General features: G+C 41.1%; 1 protein-coding gene across 2 annotated transcripts in view; it reads left to right on the forward strand.

The window, feature by feature from the left end:
• The window catches only part of LOC106541154 (signal transducer and activator of transcription 5B), a 46,934-nt gene that overhangs the window by 13,751 nt on the left and 12,267 nt on the right, over nucleotides 1-20,916 (forward strand). For both annotated transcript variants that reach the window (XM_087713531.1, XM_014056509.2), the window contains exons 2-7: nucleotides 17,010-17,150; nucleotides 17,556-17,712; nucleotides 17,838-17,927; nucleotides 18,549-18,723; nucleotides 19,522-19,652; nucleotides 19,756-19,907. In XM_087713531.1, the coding sequence (XP_087569657.1) occupies nucleotides 17,023-17,150; nucleotides 17,556-17,712; nucleotides 17,838-17,927; nucleotides 18,549-18,723; nucleotides 19,522-19,652; nucleotides 19,756-19,907 (833 nt within the window). In that variant the 5' untranslated portion in view covers nucleotides 17,010-17,022. The remainder of the gene's footprint in view (nucleotides 1-17,009; nucleotides 17,151-17,555; nucleotides 17,713-17,837; nucleotides 17,928-18,548; nucleotides 18,724-19,521; nucleotides 19,653-19,755; nucleotides 19,908-20,916) is intronic.

Genomic DNA, 20,916 nt, shown 5'->3' on the forward strand with positions numbered 1-20,916 from the left:
ATACAACTAGTCCTTGAGTTAGGATTGGTCACTTAGCAATCATCCAAAGATATGACACCCCCATCCCCAAGGTATTTATTACTAAGTTCCAGTGGTAGGTTTCAATTTATTTTGCTACCAGTTTGCTCGTGCATGCACGCGCGGCAAACCGGCAGAAACCCACCTCTGCTTGGTTCCAAAGTTCTGGTGCCTCTCCACACGTCATCACAAAACTGTGATTTGGCTGCTCAGATTGTCCATTTGTAACATCCCACAGTCATATAACTATGATATATGATGCTTTTACCAAAAACCAGCATTTATTTTTTGGGTTTTGGCCATAGTGAACAATGTGTTTGCTTAACGACTGTGGATTCAGTCGTTGCTAATGACTTCTGCAATGAAGGTTGTAAAATCTGTTCAGTCATATTTATGACAGTCATAACTTATGATCATAATGGCCTGGCTCTGTTATGGTCCTAAGTTGAGGGATATCTATATTGCACTTTTTCTTGCAGGAGATAATTGTTCCAACATGTACCTGAAACTATCTAAATTAGCTGTAATATCTATTTTTTTTAAAAAAATCATAATTTATAACAACAAATGTTTTTATTTCTAGTTGGTATCTGGGAATATATAGTATTATACTTAGTTAAATGTCAGGCACAAAGGATCAGGGCTATATGCTAAATTGCAGTTTAGAAGATTTATTGCTCAAGTTTATGCATAATAATCTAGTCCAGAGGTCCTCAAACTAATAGCCCACTGAAACCGTTAATCTGGCCTGTGTGTGCCCCGCCCACATTGCCCTGCCCACCCCCTAGCCGAGCACAGGCCTTACCTTCGCGAGCCCCGTGGGCTGGAACTGGAAGGTAAGGACAACATTTTTGTCCGGCAGATTGCTTCTGGAGGTGGGGGTGGGGGCAAAAATGGGCCACGCAGAGGGGGAAAGGCAGAGGAAAGGGTGAGCGGGTGGCCCACAGGGGAGAGCGCTACGCTGGCGTTCTGTGTGCTCTTGGGCTCCCGCCTATCTCTGCTTCTGTGAGGCAGAAAGAAAGCTGTAAAAGTCTTCGCCTACTCTAGACATCAGATTCCCAGCACCCAGCACCAGTTCATGGGGTCCTTCTCCCCACCCCCAGAGGAGAGGGGGAGACAGAGACAGACAGACAGACAGACAGAGACAGAGACTTGTTGATTGTAAGCTCCTTGGGGCTGAGAAGAATTGCTGCAAAATTGAGTTTCCTGAAGTAGACCACTAGACTTCTAAACAACAATCTGAGGGACTGTGAATTGCTCCCCTGTTTAAAAGTTTGAGGACCCCTGATCTAGTCAATTAAAGTTCAGGACTAATTGATGCCAAGTAAGGGTCAATGGAATTCAAGAGGTTTGGATTTAGACTGTTTTTGGCAATGTAATGACTCTAAGCCAATGATGGGTTGTCCATCTCTCAGTTTTGCCTGCTCTTCTCCTAGGTTAGGTTAGGTTAGGTTAGATTTAGTTTATTTGTATGCCGCCCTTCTCCGGGAGGGACTCAGGGTGGCGAACAACTCCGAAGCGGAGAAGGGGACACAGACACAATACACATAATTAAAATACACAAAAGTCATACAGCCATACAAGTTGAGAGGGAAGGGGAACTCATCAACCCCAGGCCTGCCGGCACAGCCAGGTTTTGACGGCTTTCTGGAAGGCCTGGAGAGAGGTGAGGGTCCGAATCTCCGCGGGGAGTTCATTCCAAAGGGCCGGAGCTGCTACAGAGAAGGCCCTCCCCCGGGTGGTAGCCAGATGGCATTGGCTGGTGGACGGAACCCGGAGGAGGCCGACCCTGTGCGATCTAACGGGTCTATGGGAGGTAATTGGCAGCAGGCGGTCTCTCAAGTACCCAGGTCCAATACCATGAAGGGCTTTATAAGGTACGACTAGCACTTTGAAGCGTATCCGGAGACCGATCGGTAGCCAGTGCAGCTCGCGGAGGACAGGTGTAACGTGGGTGTACCGAGGTACACCCACAATCACTCGCGTGGCTGCATTCTGGATGAGTTGAAGTCTCCAAATACTCTTCAAAGGCTGCCCCATGTAGAGCGCATTGCAGTAGTCCAGTGTTGAGGTCACGACGGCGTGAGTGACTGTTGCGAGTTCCTCCCGGTTCAGGTAGGGGCGCAACTGGTGCACCAGGTGAACCTGGGCAAATGCCCCCCTGGTCACAGCCGACAGGTGATGTTCTAAAGTCAGCTGTGGGTCCAGGAGGACTCCCAAGTTGCGCGCCCTGTCTGAGGGGCGTAAATTTTCACCCCCCAGCCTGAGCGATGGAATACTGGCCAAATTCTTGGGAGGGAAACACAACAGCCACTCAGTCTTGTCTGGATTGAGTACAAGCTTGTTAACTCTCATCCAGACCCTGACAGCCTCCAGGCACTGGCACATCGTGTCAACCGCTTCACTGAGTTGGCACGGGGCGGACAGATACAACTGAGTGTCGTCCGCACACTGATGGTATTTTATCCTGTGCCGTCGAATGATCTCACCCAGTGGTTTCATGTAGATATTGAACAGAAGGGGGGACAGGACCGAACCCTGAGGAACCCCATATTTCAGGGGCCTAGGGGTCGACTTCTCTCCCCTGACTAACACCGACTGCGACCTGTCCCAGAGGTAGGCATTTTGTTTGACATGTTTATAGATGTACATGTGTGCAATTTGTAATTCTCTTGGTGTAATATATATGCACTACTGTGAGAAAGAAATGGAAGATGAGTTATTTGATTTAGCCAGCAATTCTACATATGCACACATACATGCAGGTCAGGAGCGAGTTCCGGCAGTCACTACTGCCGGTTTGCTCATGGGTGCGCTGTGCATGTGCATGCCTGAGGTGCGCTGAGCACACATGTGCAGCACAATAAAAATTGCTTTGCACATGTGCAGAAGCAAAAAACAAGATTTGGGCTGTGTGGCAGGCCTAGATTGCTGTCAGTTCCAGCAACCCAAGCCACCAAACCCCTACCGGTTCAGCCAAACCGGTCTGAACTGGTAGGAACCCACCACTGATAACAGGTGCAAAAGTTCTGGAAAATTAATTAATTCTTTGTAGATTACCGAGTGCTATTACTATTATTTCAAATTATTTCAGGAAACAGCTGCTGTACTGTTAATCTTGAGTATACCATAATGAGAGAATAATTTTGGTCTATTGAAATCTAGGATTGTCAGTAGAACACGTTTATATATAATTATGCAGTCCAATTTGTTTGATAGTTCTCAGACCCAATTTGACTCGGAAACCAAAATACATTTTCATTTATAATTGCATATTCCTGAAATAATGTGTTTTTTCCCTCAGAATACAGATGCACTGCACAGATAGGATCTTTTTTGTGATTTTGAAGCTTTCCTCCAGATTAGTTGTAATAAAAGTAACTAGTTTTTTAAGGACTTCAAAGGTTTGGCTGGCTTATGCAACTCATAATTTGACACTCAATACTGACCTTATTTTTTTATCTATTCTAATATTCCCTAGTCTAAAACTTATTTTGCTGGTAGATTTTAAATTCTTGAGTTAAGATCACCTTCTGTCAACTTCAGTGACATGGCTGTGTCACTTCCTTGGCAACAGCATGGAAGTACTTTATATAACCTTCTTTCAGGTAATGTTTTTTGTCTGAATAGCTTACAGTCCTAGGATTCCTAGATGGTCTTCCATCAAAGTACTGACTTGACCAACTCTGATTAATTTCTGAGTCAAGTTAGATTAGTTAGGTGCTGCTACCTACTTAGTACTGCATTCTTCTGCTTTAAAATATTAATGGTCCTTTCTACCCATGAGATGATGATGATGATGATGATGATGATGATGATGATGATGATGATGATATGATGATGATGATGATAAACATGCACACCCACATAATCTTCAAATTGGACTTATCCCAAATATATATTTTTCATATGATTTCAATCATCAATCTTCCAGCCTTTAAAACTGGAAAAGAACAACTTCTCAAGAAAATGAGGAATCAAATCCTTGCCAAAGATAAGAAAAGGGCCAAGTAATAACTTTCCTTGTATCATTTTTTTAACAAAGGCAGCTTGCTGTCTTAAAAGAAACTGAATTCAAAATACTGGCCCAATAATGTAATTGAAAATCTGGAAATTAAACCCCAAAGAAAGTTTGCAGATTTGCCAGTCCCTTTAAAAACTTAATATTTTACCTCTTGCTTAAAATAACAATTAACAGGGATTCCTTCCCTTCTCTCCCTCCCTCCCTCCCTCTCAGTCTATGTGCTATATTTGTCTTCTCTATGAGGCTATCACAATTATCAGGCATCTATTTATATCAGTTTGAATCGGAGTTAAACAATTTATATTGTTTAAGCAAAGAGGTTTTGTTTACTTAATAATTATTCCACGTTAATTAAGAAACTTTATACAATAAACCAAATCCCCTTAAAAATGTCTCAGTCTAGATCCACTCTAGATCTTCTATAGACTTACCTAGGTAAATGACTGACAAATATCCACAAATGTATCAATAAGATCTAAAATATTAATAGCACATAATAACACATCATGTTCCACTTCAACCCTGTTTGTACTACAAATTTCCTTTGATTATTTAATAAGCAAATAATTCTAATAATAAATCAAATATGATATCAAAGGACATTCTTGCCAAGGCATGAAATTTGTAAACAATAGTAAAGTGTTATACATACCTGATTCATAGATGCAGAAATCTATGGAGGCAGCTCATGTAGGATGCCAAAGGGATGATTAAAGAAAAATATTGAAAGAAATTGGGAACTCAAAAGGAAGGGAAACTAGTTACCAGAAGAAGCATAGGTAAATTTTTAATGTTGTGCACCACTCAGAGTTACTGTGCATGAGTTGGTTGCTCATATAATTTGATTGATTGATTGATTGATTGATTGATTGATAGATAGATAGATAGATAAATAGCCAGCAGAAGAAAATAGAACAGATGGAATTGTAGTTAAGCTGTATCTGAAGGACCTCACTTTGCTTACACTGCACTTCAGATGGAAATGACTAATACTTGACATTCGGTAGTGTGACAACGGATTGTGGTGGGGAGGTATCTCAGTAAGTGACAGAAGGGGCTGAATTGAATCATTGCAAAATTCAGAATAAAGTACTAGGATTTCAAGGTCTTCAACTGCCTGCCATGTTTGCTTTACTGAAGTTTCTTCAGTATATAATATACTAAATTTAGAATTGTTATGGAATTCCATTTTTGAATAATATTTAACTATTACATTATACTTAGACTTTAGCATTATATTTGCATTCTCAGTGCTAACCCTTTTACTCTTCTAGAAAGCAGGCAATCACATTGCTTTAACAAACTCCATATTTTAGATATGTTTTATTTTCCTTTAACATATCTAGAATATGAAGATTCCATGCCCAAAGTATAATTATTCAATATTAGATGGTCTTAATAGCATGCTCCCCTACCCACCCACCCGGAATAGAATCTGCACTAACAGATATTTTGTGTGTAATTGTGGCGGCAGGACTTTTTATTGTATTTGCTGCTCAGTGGGATTTGACAGTGAGTAGAGTACAGTATATTTGTTACAATGATAATATGAGGAACATGCTAGTGTGTAGTATTCTAAATTGGGAGAAGTAAGTGGGTGTTAAAGGTCATGTGTATTTTGCAACCTATGTCAATCTGGACTCCAATTACTAACCTGTCACTTTTCTGTATCTGCTAGTGGGCTATGCACTTCAGCAGACACATATTCACTCCATTATCTTCACAAGATCATTGCTACATGTTAAGTAACTGCAAATTTCTAGAACAAAAACACCCCACTTTTCTAATTTTCCTACATATAAACCTTTTCCTGCAGGACAGTTCAGAGTCTATTGACTTCCTAATAAGCGTGGACAAAGGTCTGAGTTCAGAGCAGAAAAAGTGTTTTGGAGTAAATAGGAGTGCTAATGTGCAAGTTTGAACACTTGGGAATACCATTTTCCCTTCAAGTCTGTAATACTTCCTAATAGGGTTACTTCCTAATAACCAAATTTCTAAGAAGGTACTTTAATATTGTGCTCAGTACAGGGATGGAATTGAAAAAAGATAGCAGCCGATTCTCTGCCTGATTGCTGGATGGGCATTTTTGCTCTCCACAGGCTCTGGTGGCTTTCTCTGGGAGGTTGAAAATGGCCTCCCCCGGGCTCCGGAGGCCCTCCAGAGGCCAGCAACAGGCCCATTTTCAGACTTCCGGTAGGCCCATTTTTCACCTTCCCCAGGCTCTGGAGGCTTTCCATGAGCTTCCAGGAGGGCAAAAACGTCCTCCCCTGGGCTGCAGAGGCCAGAAACAGGCTTGTTTCTGTGCACCTTTGGTGTTTAGTCATTCCGGCCACATGACCATGGAGACGTCTTCAGTCAGCACTGGCTTTTTGGCTTTGAACTGGAGATGAGCTCCCTAGAGTCGAGAACGACTATCATATATGTGCGAGATGAACCTTTACCTTTATTTTTTAAGCTATGCAGCAATTCCCTGAATTCTAATTTCGTGTGTTTTCAAATATTTTGTAGTATGTTGAAAGAGACAGGAGGAAGTATGGATATTCAGATGTTTAATCTTTTGGTTTAGGATTATCCAATCGTGTTGTATCTATGAGTAGGACAAAATACAGCATTACCTGCTATCTTCTATACTTTCCCAATTTGTCTTTTGGTACTAGTTTCTGTTGTACAGCAGGCCAATTTTTAATTTCATCCTCAGATTTTGAAATTTAGAAATGTTGCACTTTTGTTTTTCTAACTCCCACGTTATCCAGTCTTTTCCTAGCTTTTGTTGTAGGACAGAAATAGGCCAGCCACTTCTAGAAGAGGTCAAAGAAAGACAACTTGGTAAGAGAATAGGGCTTTAATAAATACTTGCTTGCTTGTGTCAGGACAGTTATAAGCTTCTGTCAATTGACAGAAGATGTGTCACCTTTTAGTTGTTTTTCCCTCCAAAGAAAATGTTGGTGGTGGCAGCTTCTTGCAAGTACTACTTCCTGTATGATATGGCTGGAGTAGACTACTGATAAAACAGGTTCTCCCTTCTGACTGATCCAGACAGTAGAATAGAAAGTGTCCTATATTAATTGGCAAAAGCAAAAATACCCACACCACAACTTAATCTACTAGAAGGCTTATTCCCTGTTTATTTCAGTCTACCATTTGACGTTTGTACCTTTGGCAAAACGGGTTGGCTTTACAATTCTGTTTTCCATGGTACACTAAAAACAATAATATGGCCTTAACTTGGTCTTATTTTATAATCTGACAAAATCACCCCTCTCCTTTTAATTGCATACATACATGCATTCAGTATTTTAAATCCTGTTTATAGCCAAACTGTTTCAACAAACACTTCAATATCTTAGGTGTGGAGAGTATATGTTTTTTATTTTAAACATTTTGTGTGGGAGTCAGTATTTGCATATTTCTTTTCCCTAATTGATAAACGTTTTGCTTGTTTTCCCAATAAATATATATATTCAATTAGACAGGAGGCCAATCAATTGCTGTCTACTTTTACATCTTATGCAACACAGAGTGGCTTTTTAAAACAATTCCCAAATAGCTATCCTGTTTTGAAAATTAAATAAGCGGTGACCTTCCTTGACGGCCAAACATGCCTGCTTGTGACGTCTCTAATTGCAAGCTCTGCACTTATGGTATATCCCCTTTTTACATCCTTTCTTCTTAGCATTTCTTCTATGTCTGCAGAAATGTTAAGGATGACTTTTAAAGGGCAGGTTATTTTATTTGAAATAGGAGTGGGGTGGGCTATGTGTTCTGACAATCTTGAACCCCCAGTTCTCATTTTCTTCTTATAAAAGAAGTTGAAGGGGTTTGAGGGAGGGCAGCAACCATAGGGTTGTTGGTTTTTTTTGAAAACTTTGGCACTCCATTGCAAAACTTGACCAAATTATTTGGTTTGAAAATAGATGCAGGGGAATCACTTCTCACATTATTTGTCTCCCACAACTATGAGGATAGGCATAGCCTAATACCTTTCTGTGGTTTCACTTCCCTCTCTTCACTCTATATGTTTCTACATTCAGAGCAGGATGCTCCAAAAGCCACATACTGATTGTGCAATGAGTCCGGTCAAAAGTGTTTGGTGGAGGGGGATGGGACAACAAAATGAGCCAAAGCATTTGCTTCTCTGGCATGGTTGGGATCAGATGCACAGAGCAGCTATTAAAAGGTTGCAAGTTCCCCCGGGCCTATTGCTAAAACTACTGGATCATAAAATTAGTGGTAAGGCACACTAATTTTACAAATATGTTTAGTGCAATGGAGAATTTGGAAATAGGATTACCTCTGAATGTGCTTTAATATGTATATGTTAGTAATTCTTAATTTACAAGTATTCATTTAGTTACCATTCAAAGTTACAGTGGCACTGAAAAAAGTGACTTATGACTGGTCCTCGTACATATAACTATTGCAGCATTTCCATGGTCATGTGATCAAAATTCAGGCATTTAGCAATCAGCATATATTTGCCATGGCGATTCTGGGATCACGTAATTGACCTTCAACCTTTCCAGACAATTTCCAACAAGCAAATTCAATAAAGGAAGCCAACAACTATGTAATTCACATGACAACTGCAATGATATGCTTAATAAACATGGCAAAAAAGGTATTAAAATTGGGCACAACTCACTTAAGAACTACCTTGCTTAACAATGGAAATTTTGTTCCTAATTGTGGTAATAAGATGTATGTTAGCATCTTAATTTAAGTTTGGTTGGGGGTGAACCTATAGTTCCAGTATTTGCTTGCTACACTTACAAGTTCCTTTTTAATGATAGTGTGTTTTTTGTACTTTGTTTGAAAAAGGAAGTAGTTACATTGATTCGTGTGGTGAAATGATTGTTAAAAAGAGTTACATAGAGCTGGGTTATAGAGAATTTTGTATAAAGCAGAAGAAGGCCATGACATAAGGTGGAAAAGTGGTAGCTTCTTTTTTTTAACATATATTCTTATCTGCGAATATGCTTATTCCTCCGGGATTGGGCGGCCTATAAATTGATTTAATAGATAGATAGATAATAAATAAATAAATAAATAAATAAATAATAAATAAATAAATAAATAAATAAATAAATAAATAATAAATAAATAAAATAAATAAATAATAAAATAAATAAATTTAATAAATTATTGTGTAACTAAAGTATGTATCATGTTAATTTGACCTTTATATAAAACATAGGTGTTATCCAAGCCTGTAACACAACTATAACTTTCCTAACTTTATTTTTGTGTTGCATGCTTATAGGAGATGCAACAGTTGTACGCCTCATCAGTTTTGTTTGGTTTTCATTGCATCTATAACAAATGTATACTGGAATTTCCTACTTGAGGAAAAAAATCTTAGCCTAAAATGTTCTTATGTTCTGGCTACTGCATTTTAGAAAAGGAATGTGTTTGTTATTGTACAATTTTAGATGTACTACTCATGGCCACTAGTCTAGATAGTTTTGAAAGAGGATTAGACAAATTCATAAAAAATAATGTCTCTAAACATAGATATTCATCTTGCTACCTGCAGGCCTCTATTCTGAAAGGGAGCAAATTATGTTCTAAATATGAGCTGTTGAGAACTAGCAACAGATGAGTATCTTTGACCGTATTTGAAAATCTTCCACAGGCATTTTGAAGATCTCTGGTGTTTTAGGTGGGTGTTTGGCTATTGTCATTATGATGATAATTATTGAATTAAAAAAATGTTTTCCAGTGAAACAAGAAGTAATACATGCTTTTTCCATCTAACAATCTTTTCTCAATAATAGCCTGTAAGAGTAACTAAATCTAGTTTACAGGGGTGAGCATCAAAAATTTCAGCAAACAAGTTTTCTGCCCAGTTGCTTGGTGAGTGTGGCCATGGTGGGCATGGTCTATCGGCCTCCTGCACCATGGGGAGGTGGCATTTTCACTTTCCCCAGGCTCCGGAGGCTTTCCTTGAATCTCCAGGAGGGCAAAAACTGCTTCCCTCAGACTCTGGACGCTCTCTGGGCCCATCTCCAACCTTCCAGAACTTCCGGCAGCCTTCCCCAAGCCTCCGCACGTGTCCTGCACTTACCTCACATCCAAAATGGAGTGCATGGATACTCCGGGGATGGGTGGGGTGGGTGGGGCCAGCCAGGGGTGGGATTTGGAGATTCTCTGAACCAGCCATAACATTAGCTACAGGTTTGAGTTTGAGTTTTATTTCATTTGTATGCTGCCCTTTTCCCTGAAGGGACTCAGGGCGACTCACAACTCAAGGGAAGGGGGATACAGACAGTTAACAACAACACAAAAACAATACATAGTTAAAACGCAACAATCATACCATTCGAGATAGGGGCAACGATTCTTTAGCCCCAGGCCTGTCGGAACAGCCAGGTTTTAAGGGCTATGCGGAAGGCCTGGAGGGTGGTGAGGGTGCGAATCTCCACGGGGAGTTCGTTCCAGAGGGTCGGAGCTGCCACAGAGAAGGCTCTCCTCCGGGTAGTCGCCAGTCGACACTGGCCGGCGGATGGAATTCGGAGGAGGCCTGCTCTGTGCAATCTAATCGGTCTGGTGGAGGTAATTGGCAGCAGGTGGTCTCTCAAGTACCCAGGTCCAATACCATGAAGGGCTTTATAAGTGACGACTAGCGCCTTGAAGCATATCCGGAGACCAATAGGCAGCCAGTGCAGCTCGCGGAGGATAGGTGTTACGTGGGTGAAACGAGGTGCACCCACAATCACTCGCGCGGCTGCATTCTGGACAAGCTGAAGTCGCCGAATACTCTTCAAGGGCTGCCCCATGTAGAGCACGTTGCAGTAATCCAGTCTGGAGGTCACAAGGGCGCGAGTGACTGTTGTGAGAGCCTCCCGGTTCAGGTAGGGACGCAACTGGTGCACCAGGCAAACCTGGGCAAATGCCCCCCTGGTCACAGCTGACAAGTGGTGTTCAAAAGTCAGCTGTGGGTCCAGGAGGACTCCCAAATTGCGAACCCTGTCTGAGGGGCATACTGTTTGACCCTCCAGCCTGAGAGATGGAACACTTGGCCAATTAGTAGGAGGGAAGCACAGCAGCCACTCGGTCTTATCTGGATTGAGTACAAGCTTGTTAACCCCCATCCAGTCCCTAACAGCCTCGAGGCCCTGGCACATCACGTCAATCGCTTCATTGAGTTGGCACGGGGCGGACAGATACAGCTGCGTATCATCCGCATACTGGTGGTATTTTATCCCGTGCCGTCGAATGATCTCACCCAGCAGTTTCATGTAGATATTAAATAGGAGGGGGGACAGGACCGAACCCTGCGGTACCCCACACGTCAGGGGCCTAGGGGTCGATCTCTGCCCTCCGACCAATACCGACTGCGACCTGTCCGAGAGGTAAGAGGAGAACCACCGTAGAACAGTGCCTCCCATCCCCACCTCCCGCAGTCGTCGCAGAAGGATACTATGGTCGATGGTATCGAAAGCCGCTGAGAGGTCAAGGAGCACTAGGACGGAGGCATGACCTCCATCCCTGGCTCTCCAGAGATCATCGATCAATGCGACCAAAGCGGTTTCCATGCTGTAGCCAGGCCTAAATCCCGACTGGAAGGGATCCAGATAATCGGTTTCCTCCAAGGACCGCTGGAGCTGAAAGGCTACCACCTTCTCAACAACCTTCCCCACGAAGGGGAGGTTGGAGACTGGACGATAGTTGTTTAGGACGGCTGGATCCAAAGATGGCTTCTTCAGAAGGGGTCTCACCACCGCCGTCTTAAGAGCGGGGGGAAAGATCCCCTCCCGAAGAGAGGCGGCAACAACCGCCTGGATCCAGCCCCATGTCACCTCCCTGCTGTTAGCAACCAGCCAGGAGGGGCACGGGTCCAGTACACATGTGGAGGTACTTACAGCTCCCATGGCCTTGTCCACGTCCTCAGGGGTAACAGCTTGAAAGTCAATCCAGTGATGTCCTGCCAGATTATCCCCTGGTGCCTCAGCTGGTTCTGCGCAATTGGAGTCCAGGTCCGCCCGAAGCCGAGCAACTTTATCCGCGAGGAATTGGACGTAGTCCTCAGCTCTGCCTTGCAAAGGATCGCTCGTATCCCTCCTATTTAGGAGGGAACGGGTTATCCTGAACAAGGCGGCTGGGCGCGACTCAGCGGAAGCAATCAGAGAGGCAATGTATGTTCTTTTAGTCGTCCTAATTGCCCGGATGTAAGCTCTGATGCTGGATGTTAGATTCTTCCAAACCCGGGCGAACCCATAGCAGCCCACCTCTGTTTACAGCCCATTTTATTGGAACAGAGTAATGGAACCATCTTGGTTCTCCTTGATCTCTCAGCACCTTTCAATATAGTCTCTTTCTTTTCTGTCTGTTGGAATTAGGACTAGTGTTAAGGTCATTTTCTTCCTTGATTTGTGGTCAGATCCAGTCAGTATTGACCAGAGTTGAAGGGAAATCAAGTCTGAAGCTCCTATTGTGTGTGGTCCCTCAGAGCTCCCAGTATTTGGATTTGGAAAAATGGCCTCAAGTTGAACCCTAACAAGATCAAATGGCTGTAGGTTTGAACACCTGGAACTTGGAGATTCACAGATTTACTCGATGAGGAAGATGAGGAAGATGACAATTTCTACATGTAATATAAATAAATAAGTAGCATCTTTAGGCCTAAATGCAGTTCCTCCTCAACAGATGCACAATTTGAGGTCCTCTTGGGCTCACAACCCCTGCTTGAATAGCAAATGGAATCTGTGTCTAAGAAGGCCTTTGCCAAAATCCATTTCGATAGGTATTTTATGAATGACAAACCTTCCACGTTTTGTGAGGATATCCACAGTATATTTTCAGAATGCTAAATTAATGTCTAATGCTATATGAGAATCACCTCGGGAAGATAGGAAGAAGTGCCCACAGTCCGGTAAAAATCTGAGCCGAAGGACAATTAGTGATGACTAAAGCTTCTAAGAAATGACTTTACCTAGTTTTCAGGAGAATAAAAGTAAGGCCAGAAAAAGGTATTTTTAGACTTGCAGAATTTTGTTACTGTAACTTTACAATAAAGCCAATCTTAATTCTCATGATTGGTACTTTTTGATGGACTACCTTGAAGGGTTGCATGTATGTATCTAATTTAGCAGAATGATGGAGTGAGTGAGGAAGCAAGAAATAAGGCAGCTATAGTAACCTGTAATTAGGCTTCCCATGTATTTGAATAAGATAACTTCTAAATGCTTCACTTGTACTTTGGGTATCTGGTGATTGAAATAAAACACAATGAACAAAGCTGTTACAAATTACAAAGGAGCACTTTAATTTGTATTTTATTAATCATAATGCTAATTGAATTATGGGGATATTTTTCAGTCTAGAGGAATATATTTTCTTATTTATCACGCCACAATATTTAATTAGAAAATCTTGTCAATGCTGGTCTTTTCATTTTGCTGTAATTGGATATACAGCAGATCTAAAGTTTTTATTTATATTTCTTGTTGACGTCATTAAAAAAACCAGAATTTGCATACAAAAATTTGTTATTAAAACCACAAGTCAACCAGTTTTTCCTTCCTCATTAAGGAAGATCTCTCCTCCAATGGTGATGTTTGCTTTGAAAAATAATGACTGCTGAGTCTGATCAATCAGCAATAGTAGAACTAATTACAGATAGTGCTTATTTAGCAACCACCGCATTTAGCAGCTATTCACAGTTATGATAGTGATGAAAAAGTAATGTTACAACAATCATTACATTTATAACCTTTATAGGGCTGTAAAGTCAAAGGCAACTCAAGTAAGATCATGAACATAGTCACAGTTTCACTTAATGACTTATTCGTTTAACAACTGAATTGTTGGTTCTAATTCTGGTTACTAACTAGTACCACTTGTAAATTCTTGCTTGCCTCTATAGAATGGACACCTCTCCCTTCCTCTCTGCACAGAGGGCTGTGCAGAGAGGAAGGGAGGCCTGTGAACCAACAAATGGGACCGGGCTGAGTGGAGTGAGAGAGGGGTTTACAGAGTAAGCCAAAGGAAGGAATAGTTGGACTAATATAAGTAACTCTATATAGTCTTCTTGGCAAACTTTGTGCCAGTATATAATGTATAAAGTAGTACATGCGTGCAGCCTAAAGGGAATATGGGTTGATACTGTTGCTTCCCATCTCCCTCTAGTGTTCTCCTAGATTTAGACAGTATTTCTCTCCTTTCCATCTCATTGCAGGCAAAAGGTTCATGGACCTTCTACAGTAACTGAAGCCCCTGTGGCTTATGCCCCACATTTTAGGAAGCGTTAGCAAAAAAAGTTAATTTTCATATATCTAAACCAAAATAAAATACATTATCAAGTCCACTCTGTGCTTTGACCCTAAGGAAAGATTGTTTTGTCACCACTGTAGCCTTGGAATATTGCCCAGGCAAGCGTTTCCTAGTACTGTAATTGCGAATCTAATCTGCCTTAGCTCTTCAAGAATCCTTGAATGTACATATTTGCAAAAGTACTGTTCTTCTGAAGGACGGATTTCAGCTTATAAAGCGGAGGACGAGAGCTACGGACTTAGTTGAGTGCTAGCGACTTGCTTGAGTGCAGCAGTCTTCTACAGCCGTGCTCAATCTTTGGCCAAATACTGACTGAGAAGAAGCAAAGAGGACAGGTCTCACTGCAACAGCAGCTGTGGGGTGAATAATAGCTGGTCAATTTCATTTCATTCAGGTGCCTCCAACGGGAGGAAATTTCATCAATATGTAAGTAATATTTGATTTCTTGCTTCTCATTTGTAGGAGGATACAACTTCAGATTCAACTTTGGACGGCATTGTATTCTTATTAACTAAATGTCTTTACAATCCCAGTGTTTGTTTTTTCAGGTGAATTTGCTAATGAGGAAAAGAAACGTTCATTCTGGTATACAAGAAAGTTTCTTCCAACTTTGTTGGAACCGGGTCTAATGTTTAGGAACTGGAACTTTGAAAAACTTTCCCTTAGGTTTGCTTTTGGAAAACATCTTGTAAGATATGCTATTCTCTATTTCCTCTTCTGTCCTCTCCCCCACACCCCCAAAGCTTAACATTATAGGGATAGATAAGTAGTTTATCTGCGGTGTATTTGAATTTTTGAGTACAGCAAATAACTGTTGTTTCTGTCAAATCCGTTATTTAATATTTTTTTAAAATATGTTATCTTCAGTTTTTAGCTTCAGGAATACAATCACTGACTTAGAAATAGAGAAGCAGCACTAGAAGGAAATCAGCAGGAGCTGATTTTTCCAACTCTTCTCAGGCATTAGTCTTTTGAGACTATTGAAAACATCTCTGTTAAATTCTCTCCTCTGTTTAATAGGTTTAATTTTGTTGCAGGTGACTAAGAAAAGCGAGATCATAAACATTAGGTGGAAGCACTTTCTTCCTTCTAAGTTTTAGAGATCTATTCAAATTTCTTCCTACTTAAGGGCTAACTTGGCAAGGGAATGTAAAGTTGAGAAGCTCATTTTCTTTAGAGTCATTCCTTTAGCACAGAGCTGTCAAGCTCCTGGACCACGGGCTGGATGCATCATGTGCTGGCCATGCCCGTGCCCGGGTTAGTGAAAGGGTGTGTGTGTTTCTAATATGTCACGTGATGCTGCCATGACAATGTGAGTTTGACACGCCTGCTTAAACACCATTCTATTGAAATCCAAGCTATTTTCTGGAATCAATGGACAATGGAATCTTTCTTGATTAAACTAGAATACCTGCTTATTGGGATAACTCTGTGAAACAAATGATTCGATTTTGTTGGGTTTTTTATGTTATTTTTCAATATGAAGAACATAGTAAACTAACAGTGGATGATAGTAATATGTTAATTAGGTATTTTAAGAAGCAAGAAATACTTGCTTCTTAAGCAATACTTAAGTAATACTTATATATTATAAATTTGTAAGAAATTTAGAAAGTAGACCTGACTTAAAATGAATCAGAATGTTAAAGATAAATATTTATAAAATTGGAGGCTATTTCAGGATATTTTCTCTTTTTTCATCAGTTGTACTTTATTTACTCCTAGGTTTTTCTTGCCTTTACAGTAAACATCAAGTGTCTCCCCCCCCCCCCCCAACTCATTCTTTCGGTAACATATCCAGTAGTTTCTGGCACTCTTGCTAGACACCTAAAAGCGTGTGGGTGGATGTTGCTGTTCAATGATTGGGGGAGAAAGCAGGCTGCTGGAGACAGCTGATCTTCTGGAAGGAAACTGTTTCTTCCTGTCAGGGCAGCTGGGAAACAGCCACAAAAGCTATAGGCACAAGTTGCTATTGTAAAAGTGTAAGAAGTGTGGGCAATGGCTTGTATTAGGCCTCTTGACTCACTGATGTAATACACCAGTCTGTCTGCTGTTTGATACCATGTTTTGTTAGGCAGGTGCCAGTGCCAAATGCATATCTCAACATCATAGAATCTATAAAAGACCTTGGCCAGATCACCCAAGATTGTATGGTGTAAGACTGCAGCTGGAATGTTGCCATTTTATTTTATTTCTAAAACCCAGTTATTTATATCTGTTCAAATGTATATAAAACAGTTTATGCCTAACCTATACCAAATTTTGCAGCACAATATAATACTTGAAATAAATTACGTAAAAATGTTGACCAGCAGGTTAGTTTTCTAAAACCAGAACTGGACCACATATTTGATCTGGGAAGTGGGCAGTTTTCTAAAACCAGAACTGGACCACATATTTGATCTGGGGAGTGGGCAGTTTTCTAAAACCAGAACTGGACCACATATTTGATCTGGGGAGTGGGCAACAAAATGAAGATGGAGCTTGAAAATGGGCAGGACCAAGCCAGAGACTGTTGAGAAATAACCATTAAAAAAAAAAATCCCTATGAATTTTGGGCAGCAACTCAGAATGCTACTGACTTTTCCTTTCTAAGGAATGTTTCTTCCTCATCAGACCCAGACCAGCATTATTATTAAGGGATTGGAAAGAATCCCAAAAGCAATGCTTTTATGCTTTTCCTTGTTTTCATTAGGAGGTGCTAAGTTATGGCAGTGTGGATCCAAGCTCAACAACTTCAAGGAGACGCTCTAAGACAAATGCAGGCCTTATACGGACAACATTTCCCCATTGAGGTTCGCCATTACCTCTCCCAGTGGATTGAAGCCCAGCCATGGTAAGTGAGTGTGAAAACCTGATTGTCCAGCAGCATTTTCAGCCTTGCGGAGGGACGATATAGAATAAGATACATTATCTTTTATGATTGAAACAAACCTTTGTCTTGCATTATACAGGAAGCATATTACTTTAGCTGCATTGTTCTGCTCTTGAATAAGGTTTTCTCCCCTCAGATGATTTTACTGCAGTGATAACCATCATTAAGCAATGCAGTCACATGACATCACATTTTACATCACATTGCTTATTGATGAAAATTATGGTTCCAGTTGTGGTCATAATTCGAGGACTACCTAGAATTTCTGCCCATTGTGTGAACATCCAGAAATGGCAACATATGATGCTTTTGGAAAGGTTCCTTTGTTGTCCTCAGTACCCTTCTGCTTTGTGATCCAATTTTCAGGGATTCTATAGATCTTGACAATCCTCAGGAAGGTGTCAGAGCTGCACAATTGTTGGACGGACTGATCCAGGAGCTTCAAAAAAAGGCAGAGCACCAAGTGGGTGAGGACGGCTTCCTTCTAAAGATCAAACTTGGTCATTACGCCACTCAGCTGCAGGTGAGTTACAGAGGCTAGGAGTTTGGATGGTAAAAGATGGTGTCCTTAAGCTTTGCTGTGAGCGAAAGGCCCAGAGTTTTGCACTCTTTCTACCCATTCTTAGGTTGTTCACTCTTTCTTTACAGAATACATATAAACACTGCCCCCTGGAGTTAGTACGCTGTATTCGACACATCCTATACCACGAGCAACGTCTGGTGCGAGAGGCTAGAAATGTGAGTATGATTTACTTCCTCTTGCATAAATGTTTCTCCTTCCTCTATACTTAATATGTATATACACACATACACACCCACACACATATACATACATATTGTACATACATACAATATACATACAATACATACATACACATATACATACATACACACACACACACACATACATACATACATACATACATACATACATACATATATACATACACACACACCGTATATATGCACCTTTCCCCCTCCCCCCCAAAAGAGGGTGAAATTCTGGGTGAGTCTTACACACTGAATACAGCATTTTTGGCCTCCAGAAACCCCACCCCTTTCGCAAAAATGGATGTGCAGGGGGTTTGGGAGTTCTGCAAAGTGCTCCTGGGGGCAAGGGGGGGCAAAAATGAGCAAAAAATGGGCCCTTTTTTGCTTGTTTTTGTCCCTCCAGCCCCCAGGAGCACTTTGCAGGACTCCCAAATTATCTGCATGCCCCATTAAAAAAAGAAGAAGAGGCGTTCAAAGAGTTTGGGAGGCCTACCAAATGCAAAAACTTCTTTTTTAAAATTTACTTCTTCAAAATCAATGGCCGTATAATCCATACTTTTTTCTATTCTTAAATTTCCATATTTACAGAGCCCTTTACTGGCCAGCAGTATGGCTGACGCCGAGACTCAGAAGCATCTTCAGATCAACCAGACTTTTGATGAATTACGCATGTTCACCCAGGACACTGAGAATCAGCTGAAAAAGCTTCAGCAGCATCAGGAATATTTCATCATCCAGTACCAAGAGAGTCTTCATCTGCAAGGTATATCTGTGGGAATAGAGGAGGAATAGTATGCCATTTCCAAGATTGTAGTTCTAATGCTAATATCCAGTCTTCATAATACGAATACTAACATATAACGATGGAGTAATAGAACATACATTTGGATATGAAATACTCCATTGTCAATTCTGGCATCTCCTGGTAGGGCTAGAACAGACCTCTGTTGAAAATTCTGCAGAACCAGTTTAAAGTGAAATCAGCTGGATGGAAGGTATTCCTTTCAATATTCTTTAACTGAATTTTTAAAGAAAGTAGTACAGGTAGCCCTTGACTTATAGCCAGTCATTTAGTGATTGTTTAAAGTTATGATTGACCTAAAAAAAATGGGACTTATAACCTGGATTCTGACAATCAGATCCCCTTCCATGGTCATGTGACTGAACATAGGACACTCAGCTGTAGGCAGCATCATATAACCATGTTTTACAATAGTTTTGCTGAAAACTGGCACCTGTTTTTTGGCAAAACTTCATCCATAGTGAGCCACTAGTTTGCTTAATGATTGTGAAATTCACCTAACATTTACGATGTTCACTTTGCAACTGTGCTATTCACTTAATGGCTGCCACAAAATATGTTGTAAGAGCGAGTCAGTCATGTGACCAATCAGTTTAACCACCATTATGACATACAATCATAATGGGCAATATGTTAAGTACGACCTCTAAAACAACCAAACAGATAAACTTGAATGAAGGAACTCTCTTCTGGCACGTGGAAGTTGAGTGCTGATCTAGGTAATTCAAGGCAAGGAATAATTTTATGCTTCCTTTCCAGCCCAATTTAGTCAGCTCTCTCAGCTGAGCCCACAGGAACGTATGGTCCGTGAACCTACTTTGCAGCAAAAGAAGTCATCCCTGGAAGCTTGGCTGCACCGGGAGGCTCAGACACTGCAACAGTATCGTGTAGTAAGTCCTTTCATCCCAAGTCCTAATTTGACTTTCTACTTCCATTCCTATTAGGCTTTGTTGTTGTTCATACCAAATTCAAAATGCTTTTTGTACTCCTCAGGAACTGGCTGAAAAGCACCAGCAGACACTGGCTTTGCTTCGCAAGCAGCAGACTATAATCTTGGATGATGAGTTGATCCAGTGGAAGAGGAGGCAGCAACTAGCAGGAAATGGCGGTCCCCCTGAGGGGCCTTTAGATGGCCTGCAAGCATGGTAGAGAGCATGAGAGGGAACAGGGGTTACAGAGGAAAGAGGATGTAGGAGAAGAGTAGGCAGAACTGGGGAGGGGGGGAATTAAGCAGGTCATCATCTTAGAATCATTATGTTACCACACATGGTCTAAGACCAGCCCTCTTGAATTCAGTCTTCTCTGACTTGTGCTCACCTCTGCTTAAACTTCCTCCACTCACCTATCTCTTCCCCAGCTCTGCTCTATTGGTTGCATTGCACTGCACTGCTTACTCCTGCTCCCCCTCACTACTCCCTTCAGCCCCCAATTCACCTTCACCACCTTCTTCCTCCCTCCTTGTGCAGAGTGCAGGACAACCGAAAGGACAGAAATAGGGGAAGATAGCCAAGTGGAGGAGTTGAAACATTCAGCAGTCATAAGCAGCCCAAATTTTGATTATGTGCTTCAATGGCTGTAACTTTGAGTTGCATTCATAAGTACAACTCATTCAGTGCCATTGTAACTTCCAACTGTTGCTGAACAAACAATAATCAAGTGAGGACTACTCACAAGTTATATCTGTAAATGGTTTTTTACCAATCCCATTCTATATAAGCTGAATATTTTTCAATCCTTGCTGTCAGAAAGGAGTGTTGCCAGTGATATGTCACAAGAGGGCTTGCATTCAGCTTAACATAATGGCTGCTATAACTAGTTCCTACTTCCTGATATCTTTTCTGTAGAATTTTCAGAATTGCATCCTGGCGCATAGATTGACCCACCCACCCCTGGAAAGGATATTACTATTAATCTGAATTTGGAACCCTTTTTAAAATAACCTCATCCCTGCCTTCTCTTTATGTCTTCAGGCTCAGTGCTAATTCAAATTAAATTCATGGTTGATCCAACAATTGCATTGTGCGGCATATTCATAACATTAAAAATCCACAAGCAAATGAAATAATAAAATTAAAAGCCATGCTTAACAACCATATATGGCTACTACACAACATAATTTGACAGGGCCATTTATTTTTATAAGATTATCTCTTG

The sequence above is a fragment of the Thamnophis sirtalis genome, unplaced genomic scaffold (assembly GCF_051295495.1).
Source record: "Thamnophis sirtalis isolate CommonGarterSnake01/CBP01778 unplaced genomic scaffold, rThaSir2_p1.2 scaffold_4, whole genome shotgun sequence".
Classification (NCBI taxonomy): Eukaryota; Metazoa; Chordata; class Lepidosauria; order Squamata; family Natricidae; genus Thamnophis; species Thamnophis sirtalis.